Source organism: Marmota flaviventris, chromosome 11 (genome assembly GCF_047511675.1).
Source record: "Marmota flaviventris isolate mMarFla1 chromosome 11, mMarFla1.hap1, whole genome shotgun sequence".
In the NCBI taxonomy this organism is placed as follows: Eukaryota; Metazoa; Chordata; class Mammalia; order Rodentia; family Sciuridae; genus Marmota; species Marmota flaviventris.
This window is the reverse complement of record NC_092508.1, coordinates 538,455-564,862: the sequence shown is the minus strand read 5'-3', so window position 1 is coordinate 564,862 and position 26,408 is coordinate 538,455. Positions and strand designations below refer to the sequence as shown.

Genomic DNA, 26,408 nt, shown 5'->3' with positions numbered 1-26,408 from the left:
TTGAATTGTGTTCTTTTATTATTTACATGGTTTTCCGTTACACTGTTGGTCCTTTTGCTGGTTTGTAAGAATTCCTCCTGTCTTAACACGTCTAGTGTTTGGGGAACCACAGAACAGCACGGGTAATGTTGAAAGACTGAACAGTCACGGGTCTGGCTTGCACTGTCTCCTAGCTCCGCCGTATGCAAGAGATGATTGCGAGGATGCAGGCGCAGATGCAGATGCAGATGCAAGGCGGTGACGGGGACAGCGGGGCGCTCGGGCACCACGTGTGAGGTGACGTGTGCATTGTAACCTTTCAGAGTCCCTGGTGTCCGTCAGCCTGGAAAGCAGGCACCTGTTTCTGAGGGATCTCACTGTTGGTTCACCTTGAATATGACAGGCTCCTCCTTAAGTCTTACATGGATAACATCATTAGCCCTAAATGAGAAGGGAGTGCTTCTAAAGTGCACTGCCACCTGCCATCTAGTAAAGATGTTTAATATTTTCTAAGCTTACAAATGTGACTCAGAAGAAAATTTGTAAATACTTTCATTAGTCATACAATTAGAAATTTGTTAATGTTGATAATCTGTCTTTAAGGGTATAAAAAGTGTTAAGTGTTGTTAAGACAGTTCGTGTAGATCCAAAGTAAAGATGCCATGCAGATAGATTGAGGTGCCCTTGCTAAGGATGGCTGGGCCATGGTGTGGGGAGCCACGCAGATAGACCAAGGTCCCCTTGCTGAGGATGGCTGGCCTCTAGGTTTTCGAGGCAGCTCTGTTCAACAATTAGTAAACAGGATCCTGCAGGCACCAGGGGCCTCAGGACTAGAAAGGCAGAGGTTCACTCACATCAGCTCACAGAGGAAAGGAATGATAGGCAACATCAGATAAAGGCTTAAGAGTCCCCAGAAGAAAATCACATGGAGACAAACAGATGGCACAGGCAGGGCATGAATGAGTTTGAGGTGGGAGAGATCTTCGGAAGAAAGCTGGACCTTAGGGAGAAAGTCTTCACTGCAGTCTCAGGACCTCATCCTGGAGGCATGAGGCAAATCATGGAGTTTAGCTGTTCATTCAGCTTTCTCACTGCTGTGACTAAAAGGACCCAACAACAAAAACTGTAGAGAAGGAAAAGTTAAATGGGCTCACGGTTCAGAAATCTTAGTCCATAGAAGGCCAGCTCCATTTCTTTGGGCTCAAGGTAGGGCAGGACATCGTGGCAGTAGAGTGTGGCCAAGGGAAGCAGCTCACACGGTGATCAGGAAGCTGAAAGAGAGGTCTCCACTTACCAGATACAAATATATACCCTAAAGCCATGCCCCTGGGGATCCACCTCCTCCAGCCACACCCCACCACTCCGTTACCACTCAGTTGATCCCTAACAGGGGGTTGATTCACCAATTGCGCTAATACAACCCAGTCATTTCTCCTCTGAACCCTCTTGCACTGTCTCTCGTGAGCTTCTGGGAGACCCCTCACATTCAAACCATAACATTAGCTGAAACGTGTGTAGGTAAGACAGAAAGCAAGGATTCCCCAGACCTCCACAGCAGAAGGATGGGTGGCTACGGAAGGGCCAGGAGGACTTGCTGGGTCATTGGTCACTAAAGCAGTGCCCCTGCCTTCTGCAGCTTCCTGGGGAAGGTTTGTTGAACAGCATGTGAATTAAAAGGCAGTATGACTGGCTTGACAAGTTACTGTAAAGGCAGTGTCTGTCCACGCGAACCTGGCTGGGTGTCGCTGCCCTCTCATCACCTGGGGAACCTCTGTGAGTCCCCAGTCAGAACTGCTGCAAGGGTCTGACGTGCCTAGCCTACGGGCATCTCACTAGAACGGGGCTCTTGCCTCCAAAATCTGGCTCTGTGTGACCAGGGTTGCACCTGACCAGAGCGAGGACTCATGGAGAGAAGCCAGGACTCCAGGAGTGACTCCCTTGAGCAGGAGGAAATGACAGTGCTTGCTTGTGGTCTCTGGTCTGGCTGCTTCCCTTGTAGAAACTTTATGAGGTCGTGGACATTTTCATTTCTGGGTTGTTTTTTTTTTTGTTTTGTTTTGTTTTTGATAGAGAATTTTTTATTATTTATTTTTTAATTTTCGGGGGACACAACATCTTTCTTTGTATGTGGTGCTAAGGATCGAACCCGGGCCTCACGCATGCCAGGCGAGCGCGCTACCGCTTGAGCCACATCCCCAGCCCACTGGGTATTTTTCAGTTTTTCAGTGCTTCCACGTTCCAAGAGTCTCACAAATGCCTTTTTTTTTTTTATATCGGGGATTGAACCCAGGGGCACTTAATCACTGAGCCACACCACCAGCCCTTTTTACATTTTATTTTGAGACAGGGTCTTGGTAAGTTGCTTAGGGCCTTTGTAAGTTACCCAGGATGGCTTTGAACTTGTGGTCCTCCTGCCTCAGCCTCCTGAGCTGCTAGAATAACAGGAGTGCTTCCCCACACTCAGCATATTGACATCTTGATTTAGATAACTCGGGTCTTATAAGCCCATCCTTTTGCTCAATCTGTGCCCTTTGATGTGCAAAGAAATAGTATTGTCTGTGACCAAAGCAGCAAGCATTGCTTCATTCCTTCTTAAATCTGTTTTATTTTTCCAGAAAACACTCTTGGATACAAAGAAGAACACATTCCTGATGAATGCCACATCGCAACTTTCCATAAGATCCTTAGAAGGGTGCCCATCCACATTTACAATACCTGTGCCTGAGAATTTAATTTTTTTAAACTATTGGTGTGTTTTGTATGAAGTACTTTTAACATTTGTATTTCACTGCTATGTTATACTTTATACTTCATGAGGTAAACGCTCACTTTTGTTTTCTTCCTTAACTAACCACTAATATTAGAATTGATTTCCAAGTATCAGAGTGTGTAATTAATATTGAATTCCCTTGATTTAGTTGGCCTGATTAGTCATTGAGCACTCTTGACATCTAGAACATTCAGATTTACCAGGAGTGTTCCTTGGTGGTAGACGTGTGCCTGTGACAGAAAGCTGTGCAGTCGCTCCACATGGAGACTCTTCCTTCATTTTATATTTGTGCACAACAAACACCTAAAACCAGTTTTGCTGCTATAGTTCAATACTGTTAATCTGCACATTTATCTATTAACCAAGTAGAAAACAGAGTCACCTAAAGAGATACATTTACACTTGAACAACTTCTAAAAACAGGCTTTAGGTGTGGGTTTGAAGAGCACTTTGGATTCTGATGCTAGGTCATTTTTAACACCTGTGCAGGGAACTCCCTGTGGACACTTGTCCTGTAGGCGCTGGAGACGCTGCTGGGCTACACTGTGGAGAGCGCAGCAGTGAACCCCAGCTTTGTGCTGCTGCAAGCTTCTTGGCACAGTGAGAGTGAGAAAATTATTTTTTCTCACCTAAATTAGAAAAAATTTTTAAAGAATCCAATTTTTTAGACATTTTATACTGCACTTTCATGTATTTCTGTAACTGCAAGTGTGAAATAACCCACCTCAGCAATGGTTAATCGGGGTCATTATGACTGTCTCACCTATTTTCAGCCATCGTCTTTCCTTCATCTTGTGTGTTAGAATGAAAGGCATTTCAAGTCTGTCCTGCAGGCTGCTAGACAGGTGTCCACCATAGTTACACTGGGTGTCCTGCTGTGCGTGGGGCCTTAGCTTTCCTGCCCTTCCCATTCCTCCTGCTGCCACCGGGACTCTTCAGCAGACACTTTCTCTCCACTTCTCCCAGCGCCAGGAGAGTTGACCCCAGAGGGATGGGACAAGAGATGACGGTTACAGAGGGAGCAAGCCAGCTCAGTCTTTTCATTTTGCTGCAACAGGAGGAGTTGAACTGAAGAAAGTGTTTGATGAGAGAAAGAGATTTGGGGGAGGGCTTGTTTTGTTTTGTAGGGCAAAGCAGGCTCCGTTTTCCCGCCTGCTTTGCCCCTCACATTATCACGATCAGTTCCAGACCACTGGAAGGCAGTCGATGATCTGGGTTATCTTGACAGTTATGGAAAAAGTTACTAAAAGCATTTTCAAGCAGTGTAAGCCCTGTGTGTTTGGGTTAAAATGCTGCTTAGTGCTAGGTGCCACCTGATGGTGGGGTGTGGGCCAGGAGGTCTACAGGGTGTCACTCTTTTGAATCCGATTTTATTTTGTTGTCCAAATCTAAACATACACTTTTTCTACTAGATAATTGCTCTTACTGAGATAATCTTACCTATAGAAATATTTTTGAGATCAATTTACACAGCAATTTTGTATGCATTTAAACTAACCTTTTTTTAAAATAAAGCACTATTGTTTAAATATTGATAGTACTCATCACTGCTTCTTTACAAGGGAAGGCGTGAGGTCTTGGGGGGACTATGCAAAGCCCCCAAAGCATCTGTGTATAAATCATGAAGCTGTTAGAATTCTATCAACAGCATCTGCACCAGATAACTTCACATTAGAGATCCCAGCCCAAAAGAAGGTGGACTGTACAGGAACTATTTAAGGTGATCAGATCATCTGTACAGACAGTAGGAGATCACCTGGTAAGAATTAGCACTGATAAGATGGATAAGTGGTCACTGACACGTTGTATCAAAAGATATAGCAGTAACTATTACTAACTGTAGAAATAGATGACTATTGGGAAAGTATCCAAGAAGAAATTTCTATGGCAATTTTTTTAATTGAATTCAGGGCACTCGACTACTGAGCCACATCCCTAGCCCTATTTTGTATTTTATTTAGAGACAGGGTCTCACTGAGTTGTTAAGCACCTTGCTGTTGCTGAGGCTGGCTCTGAACTTACAATCTTCTGCCTCAGCCTCCAGAGCTGCTGGGATTACAGGCTTGCACCACTGCACCTGGCTCTTGTACATTTTTAAGAGATATACTGTGAATTCTCTACAACTTTATTGAAGGAAACTTTGGAAACCTGGACTTGATCCTGGTCTGGGTGGCTGAGTGCCTCCAAGCCCAGGCCTCAAGCCCCATGGGCAGCTCACTGACCCCCATCATCTGAGGGCTTGCTCGGCCCCTGTCCTCCTGCCAGTTCCTCCTGAGTGGCACACTGAGTCCCTGAGTAGTGAAGCTCTGGCCATTCGGGTTCCTTGCCTGCTTGGCTCCTTCACCCCTTCCTCACCTTCCCTTTTGCCAGCACAGCCAGAGCCAGCTATGTCACTAGGTTGGAGCAGTGGTTCTGGCCATGGGGGACACTGGGGTAATCGGACCGCTCAGCAATTTCCATGCATCCTTCAGGTCTTCGGATCCCGAGGCTGCCTCGCTAGAAGCAAGGGTTCGTTGCTCCCATCTTGTCCTGGGGGAAATGGTTGGGTTTCCCTCACAAAGCCGGAGCACTCACTTGAAGCTTGCAGGTGGCCCCTGGATTAAGTCCCTTGACTGTATAAGTGCGAGGACAGCTGCAAGTTTGGGCAAGATCTTGAAGGCTGCCATGTTAATTAATCCCCAGGGAGAAGAGCGCTGCTGTGAGTCGCAGGCATAGAAGACTGAGGGTCTGGTCTCCATTTCTACTCCCTGGTGGGGATCCCAAGGCCAGAGGGCGACTGCAGGTCCCCGTGGCAGTATCTCAGGCCTCCGTCGACGCGCGGCCTGTCTTCTGTGCTGCCCTTCAGTGGCTGCAACTATCCCTGGGCCCCCGTCCAGTGGCCCCAGAGGGGTGCCCCGGGACTGGGTTAGGAAGGAGGCTGGCGGCCAGAGCTGGGGAAGAGGGTGGGGAAGCTAGGAGGGTCTAGCCGGAGGAGACCCACAGCCCAGCGCCAACTCCGTCTGCTGAGCCGAGGCCCCGCCCAGGTCCGAGTCCACTCTAGCCGAGGCCCCGCCTGGGTGAGGTCCCGCCCAGCGAGCCAACGCTCGGCCGAGATTTGCGGCCGACCGCGGTGTCCCCTTCGTCCCGCCCCTTCCCCGTCGCCTTACCAATCAGAACTGGGTGCCGCGCTCGACGTGCGTTCCAGCCCCGCCCCGGCGCCCCGCGGGCCAATCGGCTGCGCGTCCGCAGCGGGGGCGGGACGGAGCGGGGCGTGGGGCGCTGGGCGTGGGGCGCGGGGGCGGCGGCGGCTGAGCGGTCGAGAGCGGGTGGCGGCGCAGGCCTGGCAGGCCCGGTGAGGACGCGGCGCGCGCGGGAGGGACGGACGGAGGGAGGGCGGCGGCCTGGGCCGCGGGCCGGCCAGCTAGGCCTGGCTGAGCGGACGGGAGGCCGAGGCCGAGGCTCGAGGCCCTAGGCAGGCCCGCGGGCCGCCGGGGGAAAGTCCACGCCCGTCTCTGAGGCCTTCGCCGGCGCGGCGGCTCGTCAGGGGTCCCTCTGGGCAAGACCGGTCTGTCCCCGGGGCGAGGCCGGGGCCGGGGCCGTGCTGTCCCCCGCGGCCGCGCGCAGCGGACCTGCGGCCCCCAGGAGCCCCAGGTGGAGCCCCTCAGGGCGAGCGGCCTTCCCCCCGGGTTGAAAGGTCAGGGTCACCGGCGCGAGCGTCTGTGGGCCTTGTGTGTCCGCGGAGTGGGACACCGTGGGAAGGCCACGTCCCAGGGCCGCGTCTTGAAAGGGCGTTTGTTGGCTACCATGAGGACGCTGTGGGAATGTTAGGTGACTTCCCGCGGCCTGGGTAGACAGCGGTGTAACCGGCGACGCCTTTTCTCAGTGACACGGGAGAGGGTGTTTGAGGCGGGAACACACAGAGGAAGTGACCTTCAGTTCTGGCCTGGTGACGTGCTTGCGAGTCCCTGCACCCCAGAAGACATGTGTAGAACGGGTGCCTGTTATTTAGTCGGTTCACCTGGAGTGTTCCAAGGAGACATGCCCAGGTTTCACAATCCTTTTTAAAGTACAAGAAAGGGAGGCTCAGAGAAGTGGACTAGCAGGATTAGGGTGGCACCTTGGGTTGTTTGCAAAGCCAGGCGACACCCATCTCTGGTTCTCCTGTGCCCTTCCTTTGCCCCGGCTGGTCGCCACTTGGCTGCCACTCCTGAACTGGATGCTGACAGTGCGTTTGGCTGAACTGCAGAATTTTCTGCTCATGTACATAACAGGGATGTTCTTAATAGGCCAGTAGGTTCCTTTCTATCAGTTCTTTTCCCAAAGAGGAAGTTGACATACGATATATTAATTGATTCCTGCCTTATCCATAAAATTAGTGCAGAATTTACCTGCCACACAGGGTCTTTGTGAAGAGTAAGAGTCAATTTTAAAAATCTATAAGCATTGTTCCTGGCACATAGTAGATGCTTAATAAATGTCAGTGATTGTGAAAAAAAAAATCATCTGAGTAGACAGTAGAATTGGCTAACCCTGGTTATTTACCACAAGAGAAGGAAAAAAAACATTGAAAAAGCATAGAATTGAGTTACCTTGCTTAGAGGGAAGATAAGGAACACAGTTGCCAAAGCAAAGATTAATGCATGGATCATTCCATAAGAGCCTGTTTAAATCCACTTGGTCCCAAGGAATTCTGTTTCCTTCTTTCTTTCCAAAGAGGCCTGCCTGTGGTCACACCAGACAGTACACATTTCTCTTATACGGCTTACATTTTCACTCTGTGCATTTTTCCCCTCACCAGCTCACCTATCAGTTCACCTGCTTCCCCTTTTACTCACTCACCACAAGCTTTGTACATACAACCTAGTACCCCCTGGCAGGCAGAACTCCATTGTTTAGATCAGGGTGTGTTGCTGGGCGCCATGGCGCAAGCTTGTGATCCCAGTGGCTCAGGAGGCTGAGGCAGGAGGATCTAGAGTTCAAAGCCAGCCTTGGCAAAAGTGAGGCGCTAAGCAACTCAGTGAGACCCTGTCCCTAAGTAAAATACAAAATGGGGCTGGGGATGTGGCTCGGTGGTCGAGTGCCCCTGAGTTCAATCCCCAGTACCAAAAAAAAAAAAAAAAAAGATCAGGATGTGTTAAGTCATTTATTAGTATCTTTGTCTGGTTTCATCCTTGACAAAGGAGGTTGAGAAGCTGAGTCCCACAGAACTTAATATGGTAAAGTCCAGTGCTTGCAGTTTTCTGGGGAATGTTTATGTTGGTGATTCTAGTCTGGTATATGTGGAGAGCAACTAGCAGTATGTGATCAAGATTTTGCTTTGGGAATCCCAGTTTTGAAAACAATCTGATAAGCGAACCAGCGTTTTTTGACCAGTGAACATAATTTGACAAACCCATTCCTGTCCTTCCTCCAAGCAAAATTTAAACCATTTTGATCCATAGAAATGTGCTTAAAAAATAAGCCTTAACCTAAAAAGTAAAATGGGGTATACAGTAACTATTATGTTCTAAAAAATATGTGAGGACATAGATAAGATCAGGAGGAAGTTAGGGATGTAAGAAGCTTTTTAGTCAGAGGGTTGTTTTCCCCTAAACTTGTGTTTTAGTTCATTGCCATTTTAGAATTCAAAAGCAGAAGGGCACAGTAATGTGGTAGGGTACGATGATGAGTCTTGCTTCACCTCCTCCCTCCCTTGGCCAGCCCGTTCTCCCGATTGCCTCTCAGAATAGAAGCCACGTCCCAGGTGCAAACCCTGTTCATGTCTTAGATTCCATCCCTGATCCACTGGAGTCCTCACAGCCCAGCTCAGGTTGCAACCCCAGTCCTCTCAGTTGTCTTGGGGCCCCACCACACTCAGCCTGTCACCTGCCTGTGCACACACTGAGCCCTTTGTCTACCTGGTTTCCCAATCCCTGTGAGGCCCAGACCCGCTGCAGCGCCTGGGAAGAACTCCATTGTTCCCAGTGCAGGTCAGGCTAGCAGTGGCCCCTTCCCCTTTCTTTTGGCTGTCTGGGACTGCAGTGAGCATGTGGCACTGGTTGCTTACCCACTTGCCTCTGCGTTAAACACCTCTCTCCGGGTGCCCAGTGCACTCCATGAGTGGGGTTGAGGCTCCTTGTGGAGCTGAGTATGCACCAAATCATTCACTTTTCTGAGCCTGAGTTCCTTGAGCTGTAGCTGTGGGAATAAAGCCAACTGTGCAGTCATTGTGAGCAGTAGTAAGAAAGATTGTAAGTAAAGGGTTTGGCATGGGCTCCCAGCAGGGGTGGCCCCTCAGGATGTGGTAGGTGCCATCAGGAGTGCCAGGACATTCTTGAGGCCTTTCCTGTGGTCTTTTTGGTGAGGCCTCCTCCAGTCTTTCCACCTGCGGGATCGTTCTCTGCCACCCTTGCTTTACTTTCTCCGTTGCTTCCTCCGGGTTCAGCAACTGCCTTACCTTGGCCCACTGTACTGGAGGGAACTCTCTGTTAGGAGCTCCTATATCCCTAAGTGCCTCAGTCTGGCTGGGCACAAAATAACCAAGCCGCCAGGAGGCACTTGTAGGTTCAAACAGGAACTACTTTATTGCCCAAACTCCCCACGCAGGCCACCCACGCGGCCCTTCCAGGAACACCACACACCAAGCCGGAACTCCCGCTACCGGAACTTCACCAACCAACCAACCCGAACTCCTCAGGAATCCCCGGGAGAACTCCGAAGTAGCAGGCGCCCGAGGCGGACAGCAGGGGTCTATATACAATTGAAGACACAGCTTAACTTAACCATCATCATCTCAATGGCTCGCTGGTATCACCTCTCAACCACTCCCTCTGGCAAAATGCCAGGTGCCACCCCGACTCGGATGTGGCCCTCAACACCTAAGCACTTAGTCCTTCTTGATTGAGAAGAGGTGCTCAGTAAATGTTTAAAAGCATTTCAGATTCTATCAGGTTTCTGGGCCCTGTATGAAACACATACAGTTGGCAGGGTTGGGGGGGGGTGGTCTTTTTAAAAAAGAAATATAAAGTTGCAAATAAAAATTAGTCTAGAAAATATGCATTGTTTAGCATGAGAAAAAATACATTAGTACAGTTTTGAAAAAGCTGACCAGTAATACAGATATAATTGAGAAAAGTGACGTGTCTGATAGTTAACTGATGTATTTCTATGATACTTTTTTCTGGGCTCCGAGTTACTAGTTGCCTTTTTGTGTGACAGTGAGAAAACAGATTTCATTGACTCCTCCAACAGAGTTGATGAGTTTTTATTATTGTTAGGATGCATAAGGCATTATTTCATATATAGAACATTTGTTTTTTGTGGTAACTTCTAAAGTCTTGAGTTCCAGAAACATAGTTGATTCAATTTATTTTCCACAATTTCATTGAAGAAAAAAAATGCACATCCAAGACGTAGTACTGGTAATTGTACATCAAAGACCGCTGTTTTGCCCACGGAGAACTGACGTGTATGCTACAGTTCACATGGAGGAGTGTGATGTCCACAGATGAGCATCTGGCTCCTGCATTCAGTCCACCCAGGCTTCTTTTCCCTGCCCCTGCACTTCTCCTGCCAGTTGCCATCGGGCCCATTTCATGTCACCTCAGGACCCCTGGCCTTGCACCATGTCATGAAGCCCTGGTAGTATGCGGGGTGATAGCAGTATCCTTGGTTGTTAAGGTCTGGATGTGAGGTGTTCCCCAAAAGTGCCTGTATGTGTGGGGGAATATTCAGGGGTGAATGATTAAGAAGTAAGAGCTCGAATCTGATCAGTCCATCCTAATTTGAATGGACTGAGGGGTGACTGTGGGCAGGCAGGGCTTGGCCAAAGGAGGTGGGTCACTAGAGGCTGCCCTAAAGGGCTCGCCTTTCCTACAGCTCCTCCCCCTTTTTCTATGCTCCCTGACTGCCTTGAGCAGAGCAGCACCCTTCTACCATGTTTTTCTGCCTCCCCTTGGGCCCAGAGCCATCGAGTTGGCCCACCATCTGCTAAACCTCTGAAACTGAACCAAACTGAACATTTCCTCCTCTAAGTCACCCTTGTCAAGTATCTTGGTCATAGCAACAAAAAGTTCATGCACTGGTAATCCCTTAGATGTGCACAGAGGTCACTGCGTACAGCATAAATGTGCTCCCCCTCAGTGTGCCCTTAGCTGGACCTTAGGAATGCCAACCTCCCCTGCAGACTACCTGGCATACAGGGAAGAGGGACAAAGGCAGCTGCGAGTGACTGATGGCAGTCAGCGTGACTGCAGTGGAGCTTGACTCAGGGCCTCCCCAAGACCTCGGGGGAGCCTATGTGTGAAGCCTGGGACCCAAACCAGACTGGCCTTGTACTCAGATGCCTGTGCTTGAAGCCAGGTAGCCCAGTGTGGTTTGGAATGATGGCACATATTGCATCTTAGAGCATCCAGTGAGAATATGTTTCAGAAAAGGGGTGTGATTTTAGAAATAGTTTAAAGTATGAGGCTTTACTAAATCTACTCCCTCTATCATTACAATTCTAGTTTCTTCAGTAGTAGTTAATAAGAGGTATGTTGAATGGGAACAAGTCCTACTGTCTGAGTGTTACAGACATGGTGGTTACTCTTGCTTCCCCTGGAAGGTAGGCAGGAGCATGATGTAGGTAGCACCCCTCAGTTTAGACTTGAAGCCACGTGCTACCAGCATCTGCAAGAAGGCATCTGGCTTCAAGTAACAGACTTATCACTTGTCACATTTCTCATGACTCAAACACTCAGGGTCACTCCTGATGAACTGGGCTGCACAAAATAACCACACAAAAGACAGAGATACCTTTGGGTCCTGGGACAGCTCCTCTGACCTTAGGGGTCCATGGAAAGAGAGAGAGAGTGTGAGAGAGCATGTGCTGAACCCTTTTATTGGGGAGAAGCCATTCAAATGAGGCCAGGGGTCAGGTTTCAGGGGGTTGAGTCTAGCTTCATGATGTCTGCTGTCAGCAGGTCAACTGACATCTGGGAAGGCCACACCCGTCTCATGAGCTGTGTGGGGATTGATCATGGCAGAGCAAGCGAAAAGACCAGAGCGAGGCCCGGCGACGTTGGTTCAGTCCACCCTGTGCGCTCAGTGCCCACAGTTCACACACACACACAGTGGTGAAGGGGTGCTCGGTTCCCCTGTGGCAGCTTCCAACCATCACTGAAGGCAATTGGAAGAGAAAATTGGGAAGAAGGAAGCAAAATCCCCTTCTTCCGTCTTCCAGTGACCACCACCATGAACACGTCTTAAAATGCATGTGGGTGGGAGGCACCCTCTGCCCTGCCCTCCCAGTGACGAGCCCTGACTCCTGGACTTGTGGGGAGCAGCACTGCAGAAGGCTGACCCCATAGTGAGCTCCCGTCCTCCTCCACATGCCCTGGCTGGGACTCAGGCTGTGAGGACTGGGAAGGCTGCAGGGAAGACTTCCAGCCGAGCAGGTGGGAGAAAGCCACGTTTCCCTCCTCTTCCGGGCCTCCTGCCAGGTATTGTGGCAGTTGCTTCTTTCCTTTCTTCCCACCTGCGGTTCTTTCCCAGGCCAGGTGCAGTCACAAAAAGAGTGTGTCAGGGCGGGTTAAGTGAAGTCCCACATTTTTGTCAGGAGGACTGGGAAGTACTCAGGGAGACCGGAGGGAGAGAGAGAGAGACAGGGTTGGGTTAGGTGGTCCCTGAACAAGTGAGATCCAGTGCAGAGGTGGGGGGTGGGCTCACCCTGAAAACAGCTTAGAAACAGAAAACCAAGAGATAGGTCACTGCCCTGCAGCCAGCTGGCCACTTGGGCAAATGGGACATTGCTGAGAATACTGCTGAGGCTGTGAAGATTGGGTGACACTGAGACCGCATTCCACAGAAGACTGGGTTGGCACTTGTGACCTGAACCAATCCAGGCCAACTGCCTGCTCAGCATGAATACCAACATTTCCTATAGGCTTTAAATGAGAACCACAGTGTCCAACAGCAGAACGTTCAAAAGGCCCAGGACACAGTCCAGAATACATACAAAGAACCAGGAAAGGGGCTGGGGCTCAGCGGTGCAGCGCTTGTCTAGCACGTGCAGGGTGCTGGGTCGATCCCCAGAACACATAAAAAATATATAAATAAAATAAAGGCATTGTATCCAACTACAACTAAAAAAAAATATTAAAAAAAAGACACCAGGAAAATAATCTTCTCCTAAGAAAGCATAGGTGATAAGAATGTTGGGTTGATCTGTGTCAGACTAGGTGGTCTTCAGGATTGTGACCCCTGTGACCTTTACCTCCTTTACTGTTCATAGCAAAAGCACTTTACAGTTGTAACTAATCAGCCTGGACTATCCAGTGGGCACATGTGATTACTCGAGCTCTTAGGAGCAGGGTCTGTTTCCAGCTGGTTGGCAGACCCTTCTGCCAGAGAGATGGAGGAAGATGGAAGGGGCTATGAACTGAGGCATGTCTGAGAATGACCAGCAGCTGATAGCCAGGAGGAAGCAGAGATCTCATTCCTGCACCCACACAGAACCCAGCAAGCCTGACGGGGCATTCTCCCTCAGAGCACCCAGGTAGGACCCCTGGCCAGCTGACCCTTGACTCGGCCTCCTGAGACCCTGAGCCAAAAACTCTGGTGAGCCCTCTGCACCCAGACTTCTGACCCACAGAAATCATGAGATGATAGAAAGTGCTTGTTTTAAGATGCTAAATTGTGGTATAACTTGTTAAGGCTACAAAAAATATATATATTCTTTATTTTTATTTAATTTTTCTGGTACTGGGGATTGAATCCGGGAGTACTATACCACTAAGCTACACCCCCAGCCCTTTTTACTTTTTATTTTGAGACAGGATCCCCTTAAGTTTCTCAGGCTGACCTCAAACTTGCGACCCTCTTGTCTCATAGCAGGGATTATAGGTGTGTGCCACCACACCCAGCTAAAAGAACCCTCTAAGCAGCTATTAGAATATTCCAAGAAGTAAAGCTACTCTTGAAACATAGGAAGTATAGAAGTATAGACAGGATTAAATAAATAAAAATAGGAGACATAAAGACCAAAAACAAATAGGAATTTTAGTGAAAATACAGTAACGGAAATAAGGACAATTGGGGGGTGGGTAATTGGGGATTGAACTCAAGGGCACTTGACCACTGAGCCACATCCCAGCCCTATGTTGTATTTTATTTAAAGACAGGGTCTCACTGAGTTGCTTAGCGCTTTGCTTTTGCTGAGGCTGACTCTGAACTCTTGATCTTCCTGAGCCAGCCTCCTGAGCCACTGGGATTACAGGCCTGCACCACCACGCCCAGCAACAGTTCTTTAAATTGAAGTTTTTGTTGGGTATTTTTTCATCTTGAAAAACCTCCACAGTAGCCTATTGGATTTGGAGCTGTGGATGCCAGTCTCGCCTTCACAGATTGGGGGTGTAGCCACCAGCGAACAGCTGTATCCCCTGGGCAGTGGCTCCCATGGAAAGTGTGGGACTGCAGCATTTGTAAGTTTGGAGCGTCTCATTTTTTGTGTGTGTACATCAAATTGTTGCTGGAATTGTTTTATGGGTTTTTTTTTTTTTTTTTTTTTGCTTCTAAAGAGTCACAAAAGTACAGGAGTGTACCAAAGTCCATGTGTCCATTCTCAATCGTCACCATATGGCAGCCTTCCACCCCACATACCTCATCCATGGGATCCCCAACTCATTGAGTAGAACAGTTCATTTATCCTGAATGTGTCTATATCTCTAAGGAATAGGGACTTTTCCCCTTTACATGGCCATGTGACCAGTGAAACAGGTGGAAGGTAACACTAACTTCTGAATGTCATCTAGCATCCGAGTGGTCTCAGCATTTAAATAGTGACTAGTACTCACATAGTCATTGCAGAAGTTGTCTCTGACAGTGTCTGTTCGTTCTTCTGTTCTTCCACTTGCTGAGGAAGCAGGCCACTTGTCTTATAGAACCACCACACTCTGGGTTACCTGGAAGAACACCCATTCCTTAGGGTGTCTCACTGTCCATGGGAACTGAGGTCGCTGAACTTTAAGGCCACAAGAGGTGAGTTTCTCGGTAATTTAGCTACTGTCTTAATATACATCGAGGATCTTGGTTTCATTTTGTTAGGTTTTTAGGGCTTGCTTTTCTAAAATACTGAGAACTTTTATGAATTTCCTAAGTCAGAACTATTAAACACAGTTTATTAAAGAAGACAGTTCCTCAACTCACCATCTCTGCTCCTTTCCTTCTCCCTAGGGAGGTGGCCAGTTTTGTTAGTTTGGGGCCTATTCTTCCATAGTTTTATGCATATGAATACATATATCCTCCTTGGGTGACACTAACATGCCTTGCACCTGCTTTGTTCCTTGCTGTTCACAGAGCAGCAGACAACGTAGAGATCTTACTGCTTCTGTGGATGAAGATGCTGACGTCCACATGTTGGCTTCGCCCCTCCAGACAGTGTTGAGATCCCCCCAGTTATCTGGACTCGTTTCAGCTTTTAAAACTTATTCTTCAGTATTTAGAATTTGTTTTCTCACAGTTAGGAATTTCTCAGTAGGTAGCTCTAAAATGTGCTAAAGGACTTAAACACATCAGTTTAGTGTTGGGGCAATGAAAGAAACTAGGGAGTGAAAGTAGAACGGTAATGTTGGCAAACATGACCGTGTCTCTAGAACCCTCCTGGCTGGGTGTTCCTGCTGCGCTGTGGAGGCTGGCTGGAAGGAGTCTTCCTGTTCTGCAGCACTGTTGCATATGCTGGGTTGAAAGGCTGTGGTCACACGATTTTATTTGGTTTATTTTATTAGTTAGAATCAAGAACACATCAATTTTTAGTTCATTTTCACATTGAGCTGCTAGAACAGAATCTTGGACCCTTAGAGTTGAAAAGGATCTGATTGGCCCTTCCCTCCCCTGCCATTTTCCAGGTGAAAAGCTGGGGCTGGGCATGGAGAAGTGGCTGAGTTCACCCACTGGGGTGCTCTGGCTCCCAGGTTCCCACTGCCAGGTGGTGGCCTCCGCCCTTGCTGTCCACGAGTGCCCTTCCTGTGGGCCTGTTGCAGTGCTGGTGAGCTGCCCCAGCAGCACCAGCACCTTGAGTTAACGACGCCCTTTCTGGTGCTGAGGGCCATGTCCCCATCAGGTTCCGTGGTTCTGTGATGGTCGGCCTTGTTGGCGTCCATCTGACAGTGAGCTAGGTACAGGGAGGTGGTGTATGGGATGCCAGCTACTCCTGGGATGGTGTGGGTGCCCCGTCTGCCAGCCAGCCAGCCTGGCCACCTGTTTTTCCAATCAGCTCTTTGAGCCTTGCCATGGAATACAAGACTGACTTTGTTTCCCAACTTTCTCACTTAGTTGCTTATTCTAAAAAATGTTAGTCATGCTTAGAAAAAGAAGAAAGAAGGCTCCACCTCCTTCTGCATTTCAGTGAAGCAGAAATGCTGCTCAGGCCAAGGGATTAGCTAGAGAGTCCATTGGGTCGTTACCAACTGTGAAAACTCCTTCCTAACACCCCGAGCGTCTTGGGCATGTTGGACAAATTCAGAGAAAACGTCAGGTGTTCTGCTTTCTTTGGTCAGTCTAGAAGATTGACTCCTGATCCTCCTAGTGGAGGCACCTTCAGTCTTCAAGGGAGGTGGGTTTTTGTTGCACACCACCCTTTACTGTGGATCGGGGCTGTGCTTTCTGCAGGGAGCCACGTGCTGATTTCCCAGCGGAAGAGCAAGAGCCTGGGTGTCTCTGTCATTTCTGTGTTCCCTGGTGGGCTTTTCCTTTTTTTTTTTTTTTTTTTTTTGTTTAAGAGCAGTTTTAGGGGCTGGAGCTGTAGCTTAGTGGCACAGTGTTTGCCTAGCGCACATGAGGCACTGGGTTAGAAACAAAGACATGCTATCCATCTGTAACTACAAAAAAAAAGAAAAGAAAACAGCAGGGTCTGGGGCTGGGGCTCAGTGGTAGAGCACTTGCCTCGCGCATGTGAGTCACTGGGTTCAATCCTCAGCACCACATAAAGATAAGTAATAAAGATATTAAAAATGTCTACACATAAAAGACAAAAGAGCAGTGTTAGGAGCACAGAAAAAGTGAGCAGAAAGGCCAGCGACACTCTCCTGAGCCTCCCCTCTGTGGGCACCCCGTGTTTCATCCCCCAATCCCTCCGCCAGTTTTTGAGCTGAATTTTCCAACTCTTAAGAAAGGACATTCTACAGGGTTTTTTATTGTTATTAGATGAGGATATATCCGTAGGAACCAGAGCCTTTGAGCAGTTTCTGGAGGAATCAAAGAGAGACACACCTGGCAGAGATGTCGTGCCTGAGGGTTTTCCTCCTGCTGTCTTTCCACTTCCCCAGTGGTGTGCTCTTGCTTGATGAATGCAGTGCACATGTGCCTGTCTCCCACAGGTGGGTTGGAAGGGGGCTTTGTGGGACAGGGTTAAGTGCACAGTAGGAGTTGGTTGCCAGTGAGCCACAGGCTTTTCAAACGATGCAAGTGTAAAAAGTCCTTGATTAGGTTTGTCTTGACAAAAAGGAGAAGGCCAGGAGACCTGCAGCAATTTAGTTGGCATGCAAGGGAGTGGGGATAGGAAGTTCATCAAGTGTGTGTTTTTTGCAGAGGAGGAGGTGAAACCTGAGACCTTGTGCATGCTAGGCCAGTGCTCTACTACTGAGATACATCTGAGATAGAATTTGTAAAAGTAACATCTTCAAAACATCTTCTATTAATTTCAAGATGTTTTGAAGATGTCACTTGTTAACTGGGTCTCAGGTGTTCAGTGAGTTAATATACATACCTGGCTTCCAGAGTACCTGAGAGATATTATTGAGAGTTACATTTGTTATTGTTTATACTGCACTTTCATGTGTGTGAGTAAAATACATATAGATAGATATGATATGTGTGTATATATGTATATACACACACATATATAATTTTTTGAAAATATTTATTTTTTAGTTATAGGTAGACACAATGTCTTTATTTTACTTTATGTGGTGCTGAGTATCAAACCCAGGGCCTCACACATGCTAGGTGAGCGCTCTACCTCTGAGCCACAACTCCAGCCCAAGTGTGTGTGGGTGTGTGTGTGAATGTTTATTTATTTATTGAATATTTTTTTTTGCTGTTGATGGACCTTTATTTTATTTATTTGTATGTGGTGCCGAGAATCAAACCCAGTGCCTTACCACATGCTAAGCAAGTGCTCTACCACTGAGCCACAACCCCAGCCCTATATATTTATATACACACATTTTGGGCAGCGGGTGTTGGAGACTGAACCCAGAGGAGCTCCCTCACTGCGCCACATCCCCAACACATTTCTGTTTTTTTATTTTGAGACAGGGTCTTGCTTACTTGCCCAGACTGGCCTTGAATTTGCAATCCTCCTGCCTCAGCCTCTTGAGTAACTGGAATGGGTGTGTGCCTTCGTGTCCTGCTCAAAGATAATCTTTTTAACTCTGTTTTGATATAATTCAAGACTTGCAGAAGTTGCAGAAAGAATACTCAGGGGCTGGGGTTGTGGCTCAGCGGTAGAACGCTCACCTAGCATGTGTGAAGCCCTGGGTTCGAACCTCAGCACCACATAAAAATAAATAAATAAAATAAAGATGATATTGTGTCCAACCAGAAAATAAATTTAAAAAAAAAAAGACTCAGGTTCCCATGTGCCTGATGATTGTTTTTTACATTGTTTTAATAATACCTAAAGTAGTAATTCTCTGCTGTGTTTTGTTTTATTTAGCATTTTCTTCATTTTTGACAGAGGAGGAATGGGGGAGATAGAAGGAACGTACAGAGTCCTGCAGTCTGCAGGGATACGCTTGAGCACCCAGACCCCCATGGGAGTGAGCACCCTCGAACCAGGGCAGACGTTGTCACCCAGAATGCAGGAGAAGCACCTGCACATCAGAGTCAAGCTGCTGGACAACACTGTGGAGATATTTGACACTGAGGTAAGGGGTGCATGTAGGAGGCCTTCTAAAGGCCAGTGCTGGTCAGCTCTGCTCTGCTGCTCTGTTGGTGTATTTGTTTGTCTTGCCATATTGGGGATTGAACCCCGAAGCACTCTATCACTGAGCTAGAATCCCCAGCCCTTTTTATTTTTTGAGATAGGGTCTTGCTAAGTTGCCCAGGCTTTCTCAAAGTTGGGTCCTCCTACCTCAGCCTGCTGAGTCACTGGAATGATATCTGCCACTAGGCCTGACTCCCCCTCCTGCCCAGTACTGGGGAGTGATCCTAGGGCACTGCACATGCTAGGCAGGCACTGGGTCTCTGAGCTACATCCCAACCGAGGTCTTGTACATTTATCAAGCTGGCCAAGAGTGGCTTTGATGAACACTCAGTGAAGTCCTTGGAAACACTGAAACTGAGTTCTCCTGAAGTGTGAAAGTGGTATTCTTTTTTTCTTTCAATTGAAGTTCCACTAGGATTCGGTCTTTCCACTCTCCTCTTCCGAGAGGCTGGCTAAAAAGACTGTTGAAGGGCACAGTTGCAGCCAGGCTGCTCCCATGTGGACCGGTCCCACCTGGCTGCCTGGGTGGGTCACATCCACGTCTGGATGCAGATTCAGCTTCTCCTCTCAGGAGGCTGGTGGGAAGTGAGAGCCCAGCATACAGGAGGTGTTATCATGGTGTTAGCATATAACTTCTTTATCCAGGTCAGCAATGAAATTTTTTTTTATTCTGAAAAAATTTCCTAATTATAGATTGTATTGATAATGTTGGCAAAAATAATTGGACATAGTAAAAAAAAAATTATATATATACATATATACTTAAGTAGCACTTATATATATATAAATATTTTATTTTTATATACATACACACACACACACACAGGAACACACAAACATACTTCAGTAACGCTATTTTCTTTTCCTTTTGAGGGGCGTGTGATACTGGGGATTGAACCCAGGTATACTGTACCACTGAGTTATATCCCCAGCCCTTTTTTATTTTGGAGACAGGGTCTTGCTAAGTTGCCCAAGCTGGCCTCAAATTTGCAATCCTCCTGCCTCAGCCTCCCAGATCAATGGGATTACAGGCATGTGCCACTGCGCCCTGCTTACTGTTTTCTTTTGGACCCATATGGTATGTTAGAAAACATTTTCTCTGCTTTTCTAAGTGATATTAGGACAAATGTTCTTTTTTAAAATTGCTAATGTATTTTCATTTGTAATACAGAAATCCATTCTCTCTTTTCTAGTATTTGTATATTGAATTAAAGTAACATCTTTAAAAGCTTTTCCTATTTTTAATGCCACAGAAATCAAGCAAGAGAACAATCTTGACTTCTCTCAGGAGGTGTGTCTGTGTTTAGAGGTGTCTATTGAGTCAGGATCCTGCACAGAAAGTCAGAGGCGGGCTTGCTCTACTGCAGAGAGCTCAGGGGAGGGCTAGGAGGCTGGAGAGAGCCCGCAGGCTGTCCTCTGCTGGCACCTGGGCAAGTGTTCCCTGGAATCCCCTTCCTCTTGAGGAGTATTGGATGATAGGTGGCTAGTGCTGAGACTCAAATGCTTTTCGTTTAAATTTTGTTGCTGTTTTTGATTGTTTGCTTTCGGGGTAGGGGAGTACTGGGATTGAACCCAGGGGCATTTTACCACCGACTCTATCCCCAGCCCTTTTCATTTTTTATTTTGAGACAGGGTTAACTAAGTGCTTAGAGCCTCACTAAATTACTGAGGCTGGCTTCGAACTTGAAATCCTCCTGCCTCAGCCTCCTGAGTCTATGGGATTACAGGTGTGTGCCACCTTGCCTGGTGTATAAGGTTGTATCTGAGAAGAAAACCAATCTCATTTTATTAGGGCAGTGGTGACTGTCTCATCACAAAAGTCTGCTGAAATGATGACCTTTGAACTCTGGAGGGCTACCACTGGTGCACTTCTGGAAGCTTGGGGATCACTCTCCTTTGAAATAGGTCATGGGCTCCCAAATCTTAATCTTATGTATTTATTTAGTTTTGGTACTGGGAATTAAATTCAGGGACATTTTACCACTGAGCCACATCCCCAGCCCTTTTTATTTTTTATTTTGAGACAGGGTCTCACTAAGTTGCATAAGGCTTCGTTGAGTTGCTGAGGCTGGCCTCAAATTTGCAATCCTCCTGCCTTAGCCTCCTGAGTCACTGGGATTGCAGGCATGGCCACGACAGCAGCCTCCCAAATCTTTTCCAATCAAAATGTTTGAAAGAATTTCCACCATGCAGCCATCCCTCTGGCAAAGATATTTATTCACTAAGGTCTAGGCTTGTTAACGTGTTATAAAATTTTTTTTAGAAACTGAAAGAAAAATAATTGCACTATTTAGGATTTGCTTTGAAAACATCTTTTCTGTCCTGCTTAATAGTCTGTATCAACTAAAACTAGGATCTAAAAGGAAAAAGCATGCATTTATTTTTGAGTTATAAATTGAAATAATTGTTTCTATTAATTAAATATTACTATCATCTTTGGTATTTGACATACTTGACCGGTCACCAGAAAGTAGAGAGTCCCCTTGGAAAAGCAGCTGTCCCAGAGCCCTGAGTTGGACAGGCACTTCTGCACTGTTACCAGCTGAGGAGCACCTACACGGGGAGCCAGAGCTCAGTGCGTCTGATTATAAGTCAGTCTTGTCCTCCCCAGTGACAAACCACCCAAGACTTAGTGGCTTAAAGTGACAGTGACTCCCACTCTAGCCTGTCCATCGGGTGGGGTGGCCATTGCTGGTCTGGCTAGCCATGAGGCCTGTGTGTGCCCCATACGCCTGGAGATGCTCTCAGTGCAAGAATGGGAGCCGCAGGTGCCGTGGGGGCTCAGTGTCAAAGTCTTCGGTGTCTCTTTGGTTGTGTTGAATTGGCTTCAGCAAGTTAGAGGCTTGCGCAGGGTTGAGAGGTGGGGACATGGAGTCACCTGCCCAGATGGCAGGAATCGGCCCTCTCCTGCAGAGCACCCGCTGCTGCCAGTGGTGCAGGAGAGCTGCTGCAGAGGCAGGGCTGGGACACTGGGTGGGCTGTCCTCAGGGTCCAAGTGCCTGTCCAGGAAGCAGGTTTGTGTCTGCCCTGGACACAGATCTCTGGGTCGAGGCGGGGTGCTGACCCGGGCCTCCGTCCCTGCCCACCATCGCTCGTCCTCAGTTTCACATGTGCTCCTCACTGCCCTCTCCTTATGTTTGGACCAGGAGACAGGCTGTGACCAGGTGGTCCTTCTGCTGGACCTGCAGGCTGCTGCACACTTGTCAGGCTTGCAGGGCAGTGGGCAGACATCAGTGAGACCCCTGGCTGGGCAGGTCAGTCTCCAGCAGGACGTCGTGTCCCACGGCATGTTGTCTGTCCTAGACGGCAGCCTGGGAGAGTGGGTCCACGCGTCCTCAGTGTGGGGAGCAGTGCTGCGCTTAGTCTGTGTGTGCCCAGGGAGGGACTGCAGTCAGGCCTGCTCCCTGCTTTCTGCTAGAGTGTCGTCAATGTCTCCCCGCAGCAGTGTGCTCTCACGTCAGGGTCCAGCTTTGCCCTGTTTCTAGACTTTCTGGCCTTGTGTACCTCTTTTTAGTTACACATGTCAGCAGAGTGTATCTGACATGTCATACATACGTGGAGTGTCCCTTCCCATTCTTATGGCTGTACATGATGTGGAGTTTCCCTGGTCAGGTGTTCATACATGAGCGTAGGAAAGTGATGGCCCATTCGTTCTACTGTCTTTCCCATCCCCATCCCCTCCCTTTGTCTTATCCAGTGAACTTCTATTCTCTCTTCTCCACCCTCCCTTATTGTGGTTTAACATCTGCATATCAGAGAGAACATATTTGACCTTTAGTTTTGGGGGGTTGGCTTATTTCACTTAGCATGATAGTCTCCAGTTCCATCCATTTACTGGCAAATGCCATGATTTCATTTCTGTGTATGGCTGAGTAATATTCCATTGTGTAGACATACCGCATTTTCTTTATCCATTCATCTGTTGAAGGGCACCTAGGTTGCCTCCATAGTTCAGTTGTTGTGTGCATGTCTTTCATGGTCTGTCTACCTGATTTTCTGTCTCTTGAGTCTTGAGCAGCCATGGTATTCTGGGGAGATGTGCTAACTTCACGCTTGGACAAAATTAGCTTCACACACCGGTCAGAAGAACCAGGCTCATGTGGGATTGTACAGAACCTGCTGGTTGTTATTAAAAGTTTAGTTAAAGGCCCTTCTTTCCTCTGGGAAGTACCAACATTTAGTGGTTTTTAATGCTTCTCTTTTGCTGTGGTGAAAATACAGAATGACCTACAGCCCTCTGTGCTGGGGCTCCTGCCCCCTCTGCAGAGCCCATGGCTTCTCTGGTGTCTCCTCAGGTGTGGGAGCCTCGCTGTCCTCGCAGGGCTTCAGTACGGCATGCTCTCAGGTCACAGTCTGCTCCTCGCTCCAGCTCCCCACGGTGAGGGGTGGGGAGGTGCGTCCCCCAAGATGTACAGCAGCAGGGTGCGCACAGGTCCAGCAGATGCAGCCCGCGAGGGTGCTGAGGGGCTGGCCAGGTGCAGGGGAGTGCCAGAGAGTGCACGGCCAAGTCCAGGTGGCTTGAAGCTAAGTTCTGTTCTTTTGTGTTAGAAGGTGAAGTTGAGTGGGAGTGGGATTTTTATAACAGTTTATAGAGATACAATTTGCATATCTACAATTTACTCATAGACTGTCCAAATCAGTGGTATTAAATAGAAATGTGCCACTTTCACAATTTTAGACCATTTTTTTTTTCCTCAAAAATAAACCCACACCTGTTAATCCACGTCATTCCCTGAGTTCTAGGTGAGCGATGATCTACGCTGGTCTCTGGCCCTCCCTCTTCTGAGTGACTGCCCGAGTGGGGTCATGGTCGTGTTCTTTTGGGACGGACGCTTGAGACGTCCACCCAGGTCGCAGCATGGGTGCTTGTGTCGGTGCCCATTCTTTTTCATGGCAGAAGAGTGTTCTGTGTGGATACCCAGCGTTTTGTCCGTCCCTTCCTCAGCTGATGGACGTCGTGGTGAGTGTCCATGCAGGAGGCTTGATGTGGATGTGAGTCTTCATTTCTTTAGGGTGTACTTAGGGTTGGAGTTGCTGGTCGTGTTGTGACCCTGAGTCTGACCCTAGAGGACCCCACTGCTTTCCAGAGCAGAGACACTTAAACCCAAGACCCAGGGATGTTTAACCATGAGCCACATTCCCAGCCCTTTTAATTAATTAATCTATCTATTTATTTGGAGACAGGGCCTCGCTAACTTGCTGAAGTTGGCCTCCAACTTGTGATCCTCCTGCCTCAGTCTCCCAGGCTGCTGGGATGACAGGTGTGCGTCACTGCAACTGGCTCAGATTCTCCACTCTCTTGCCCATACTTGACATTTTCTGACTTTCTTATTCCAGCTATCCTGCTGGGAATGAAATATAACTTATTGTGGTTTGTGATGGTGTTTTAAAAGCTATTTTTAATGGATTAAAAAAAAAAAAAGTATGAGAACTGCATCATTTTGGTGGCCTGAGGTTGGAATGGGACATGGTGGCAGAGCACTTGTCTGGCACACACAAGCTGTCCTGGAGGTGGTTACTGGGATAGACTGAGTAAGAGTGGGGTTCACCCTGCTGCATTGCCCACTCCACCATCAGAAAGACTCAGGAGAAGCTGCTTGGTGTGTTCACAGTGACCCTGTGGAGGTGGCTCTCCCCAAGAGCAGGGATTTTCTTTTTTTTTCCCTTTGATTTTTTTTTTTGGTCTGGTCTTTTTAGATGTACATGACAGTAGAGTGCATTTTGACATACTGTACAAACATGGGGTGTGACTTCTCTAATTAGGATCCCATTCTCTGGTTGTGCATGATGTGGAGTTACCCTGGTCATGCAGTCATATGCCAGGATGGGAAAGGTGTGTCCCACGCATCCTACTGTCTTCTGGTCCCCCCTGCTCCCTTCCCTTCATTTACTCTGTCTAACCCAGTGGGCTTCTGAACTTCTTTCATTGAGAATTGTCATGCAGACTTGAAGAACTTTTATTTATCGATGCTGTATTTTAAATCACTGCTTATTTCATTTCTAAGGAATAGCTACCAGCTCTCACTTAGCTACGATGACTCTCATCTATGTGAATCATGTATTGAGACAGACTTGGGGGTACAGGCTCTTAGAGCACACACGTCGTGGTCTCTGACATGGGTTGTGACCAGTCTGAAATGCTTGTATGTATGTGGAAGTGCGTTTACTGAAGGGGCTTAAAGGAAGGGAGAGAGAGGTCCATGATGGTTTTAGGCTGCAGCCCCAGTGCTGATACAGGCTTCAGTTGTGTCTTAAGTGACTTTTGACATTTGTTGATGGGATACTAGCAACCCAGAGGGGAGTCGGTGGCTGGTAGTAAATGTAGTAAAATCTTGATTTGTTTCAATGGATTCAATGGTTCTGCCATTTTGAATGTTGCAGTCTGGCCTCACATCAAGTCTTGTTTCTGCGCTGCAGTTCTGGGGTTCTGTGTCAGGCTGCCCTGTGCCTTGTCCTGTGTGTGAAGCCGTGCAGTGGAAGCGTGTTCAGGTGTGAGGGTCTTCACTCTGTCACTGATGGAAGGAGAGGTTCAGTGGGTCCCCAAGTCCCCCAGGTGGAGAGGGTTCTCCAGACCTCGGGGCAGATGTGCAGGCAGGTATACTGTCACGAATTCATACGTCGCTGATCTAGTCAGCTTCTCACTGCTGGGGCAGAACACCTGACAAGGACAGTTTTAGAGGAGGAAAAGTTTATTTGAGGCTCACAATTTCAGAAGTCTCAATCCACAGACTTTGACTCCATAACTCTGGGCTGAAGGAGAGGCAGCACATCGTGGTGGAGGGTGTCGGGGAGGAAAGCAGCTCAGAACAGGGCAGTCAGGAAGCAGGGAGAGAGAGCTCCACTCACCAGGGACAAAATGTACACCCCAGAGCCACACCTCAGGGACCCACCTCCTCTAGCCACACCCCACTGCCTGCAGTCACCACCCAGCTAAGCCGGCAGTGCAGCAGTGCCTTGGCTCACACATGAGCTTTTGGAGGACACCTCCTATCTAAACAAACCATAACAGTCTTTTAGGAGTTAGGAATCAATGTGAGTTATCTGAAAGTGAGTATGCATAAGTGGTGTTTAGTAACAAAGAGAACAGGTGGGGATGCAGTGGTAGTCCAGGGTAGTGCTCAGTGAGACTGCAGGTCTGATCTCGCACACCCCAAAAGGGACAGTTTGGGTGGGTGGGTGAGATCCTGCCTGGAGGACTGGCAAGTGGGGACTTTTCTTTTTTCTTTGCTTCTTCCTTCCTTTCTTTCAGAAGTTAGAGACATTAACGTAAGCACATGTCAAGCAGGAGGACACGTTCCAGGCAGGAAACCTCCCTGCTCTCCTCGTGGCCCGGAAGGGTTGCAGCCAGGAAGAATTGTCGCTCCAGCACGAGCGTCCTAAGTATGGAAAATAGGCTGCCTTAGAACTGATTTTGGTCTGACCTCAGGAAGAAAAGCTAGTAATTCGGTATCTGAAAAGTGGGGGTAATGCAGGTTTTCCCCCAGAGCTCTTGTGGGTGTCTAGGCTACACTGCTATTATGTGACTGTGCTCGATTTCAGAACCTGTTATTTGGTCGTGGAGAATTGATCTTTTTTTTAACCCAGATGGCTAGGAATGTGGCAGACGGTGCCTGACAGCAGCGTGGCCACGTTTTTAGTCTTAGCTTCTAGGTGGTGGCATTGGAGCTCTCAGTGCCAGCCCCCCACCAAACCCCAGCGCACAGGCAGCCCGTGTCAGATCATAAAGCAACTATGGCT

At 48.1% G+C, this 26,408-nt stretch overlaps 2 protein-coding genes across 24 annotated transcripts in view; both read left to right on the top strand.

Annotated features, from left to right (window-relative positions):
• Septin2 (septin 2) overlaps positions 1–4,282 on the top strand; it is a 37,212-nt gene extending 32,930 nt beyond the window's left edge. For both annotated transcript variants that reach the window (XM_027951684.2, XM_027951683.2), the window contains exons 12-13: positions 174–276; positions 2,595–4,282. In XM_027951684.2, the coding sequence (XP_027807485.1) occupies positions 174–275 (102 nt within the window). In that variant the 3' untranslated portion in view covers position 276; positions 2,595–4,282. The remainder of the gene's footprint in view (positions 1–173; positions 277–2,594) is intronic.
• Positions 4,283–6,020: 1,738 nt separating this feature from the next.
• Farp2 (FERM, ARH/RhoGEF and pleckstrin domain protein 2) overlaps positions 6,021–26,408 on the top strand; it is a 92,147-nt gene continuing 71,759 nt past the window's right edge. For 4 of the 22 annotated variants that reach the window (XR_011709200.1, XM_071619453.1, XM_071619451.1 and 1 more), the window contains exons 1-3: positions 13,980–14,725; positions 16,092–16,298; positions 18,402–18,612. Coding sequence is in view for 17 of the 22 variants with exons in the window: in XM_071619453.1 (XP_071475554.1) it covers positions 16,192–16,298; positions 18,402–18,612 (318 nt within the window). In the remaining 5 variants the exon portion in view is untranslated. Of the gene's footprint in view, positions 6,081–11,054; positions 12,190–13,976; positions 14,726–16,091; positions 16,299–16,888; positions 17,062–18,401; positions 18,613–26,408 lie in introns of those variants that run through there. The other 18 variants (XR_011709197.1, XR_011709196.1, XR_011709198.1 and 15 more) reach the window with 15 other exon arrangements.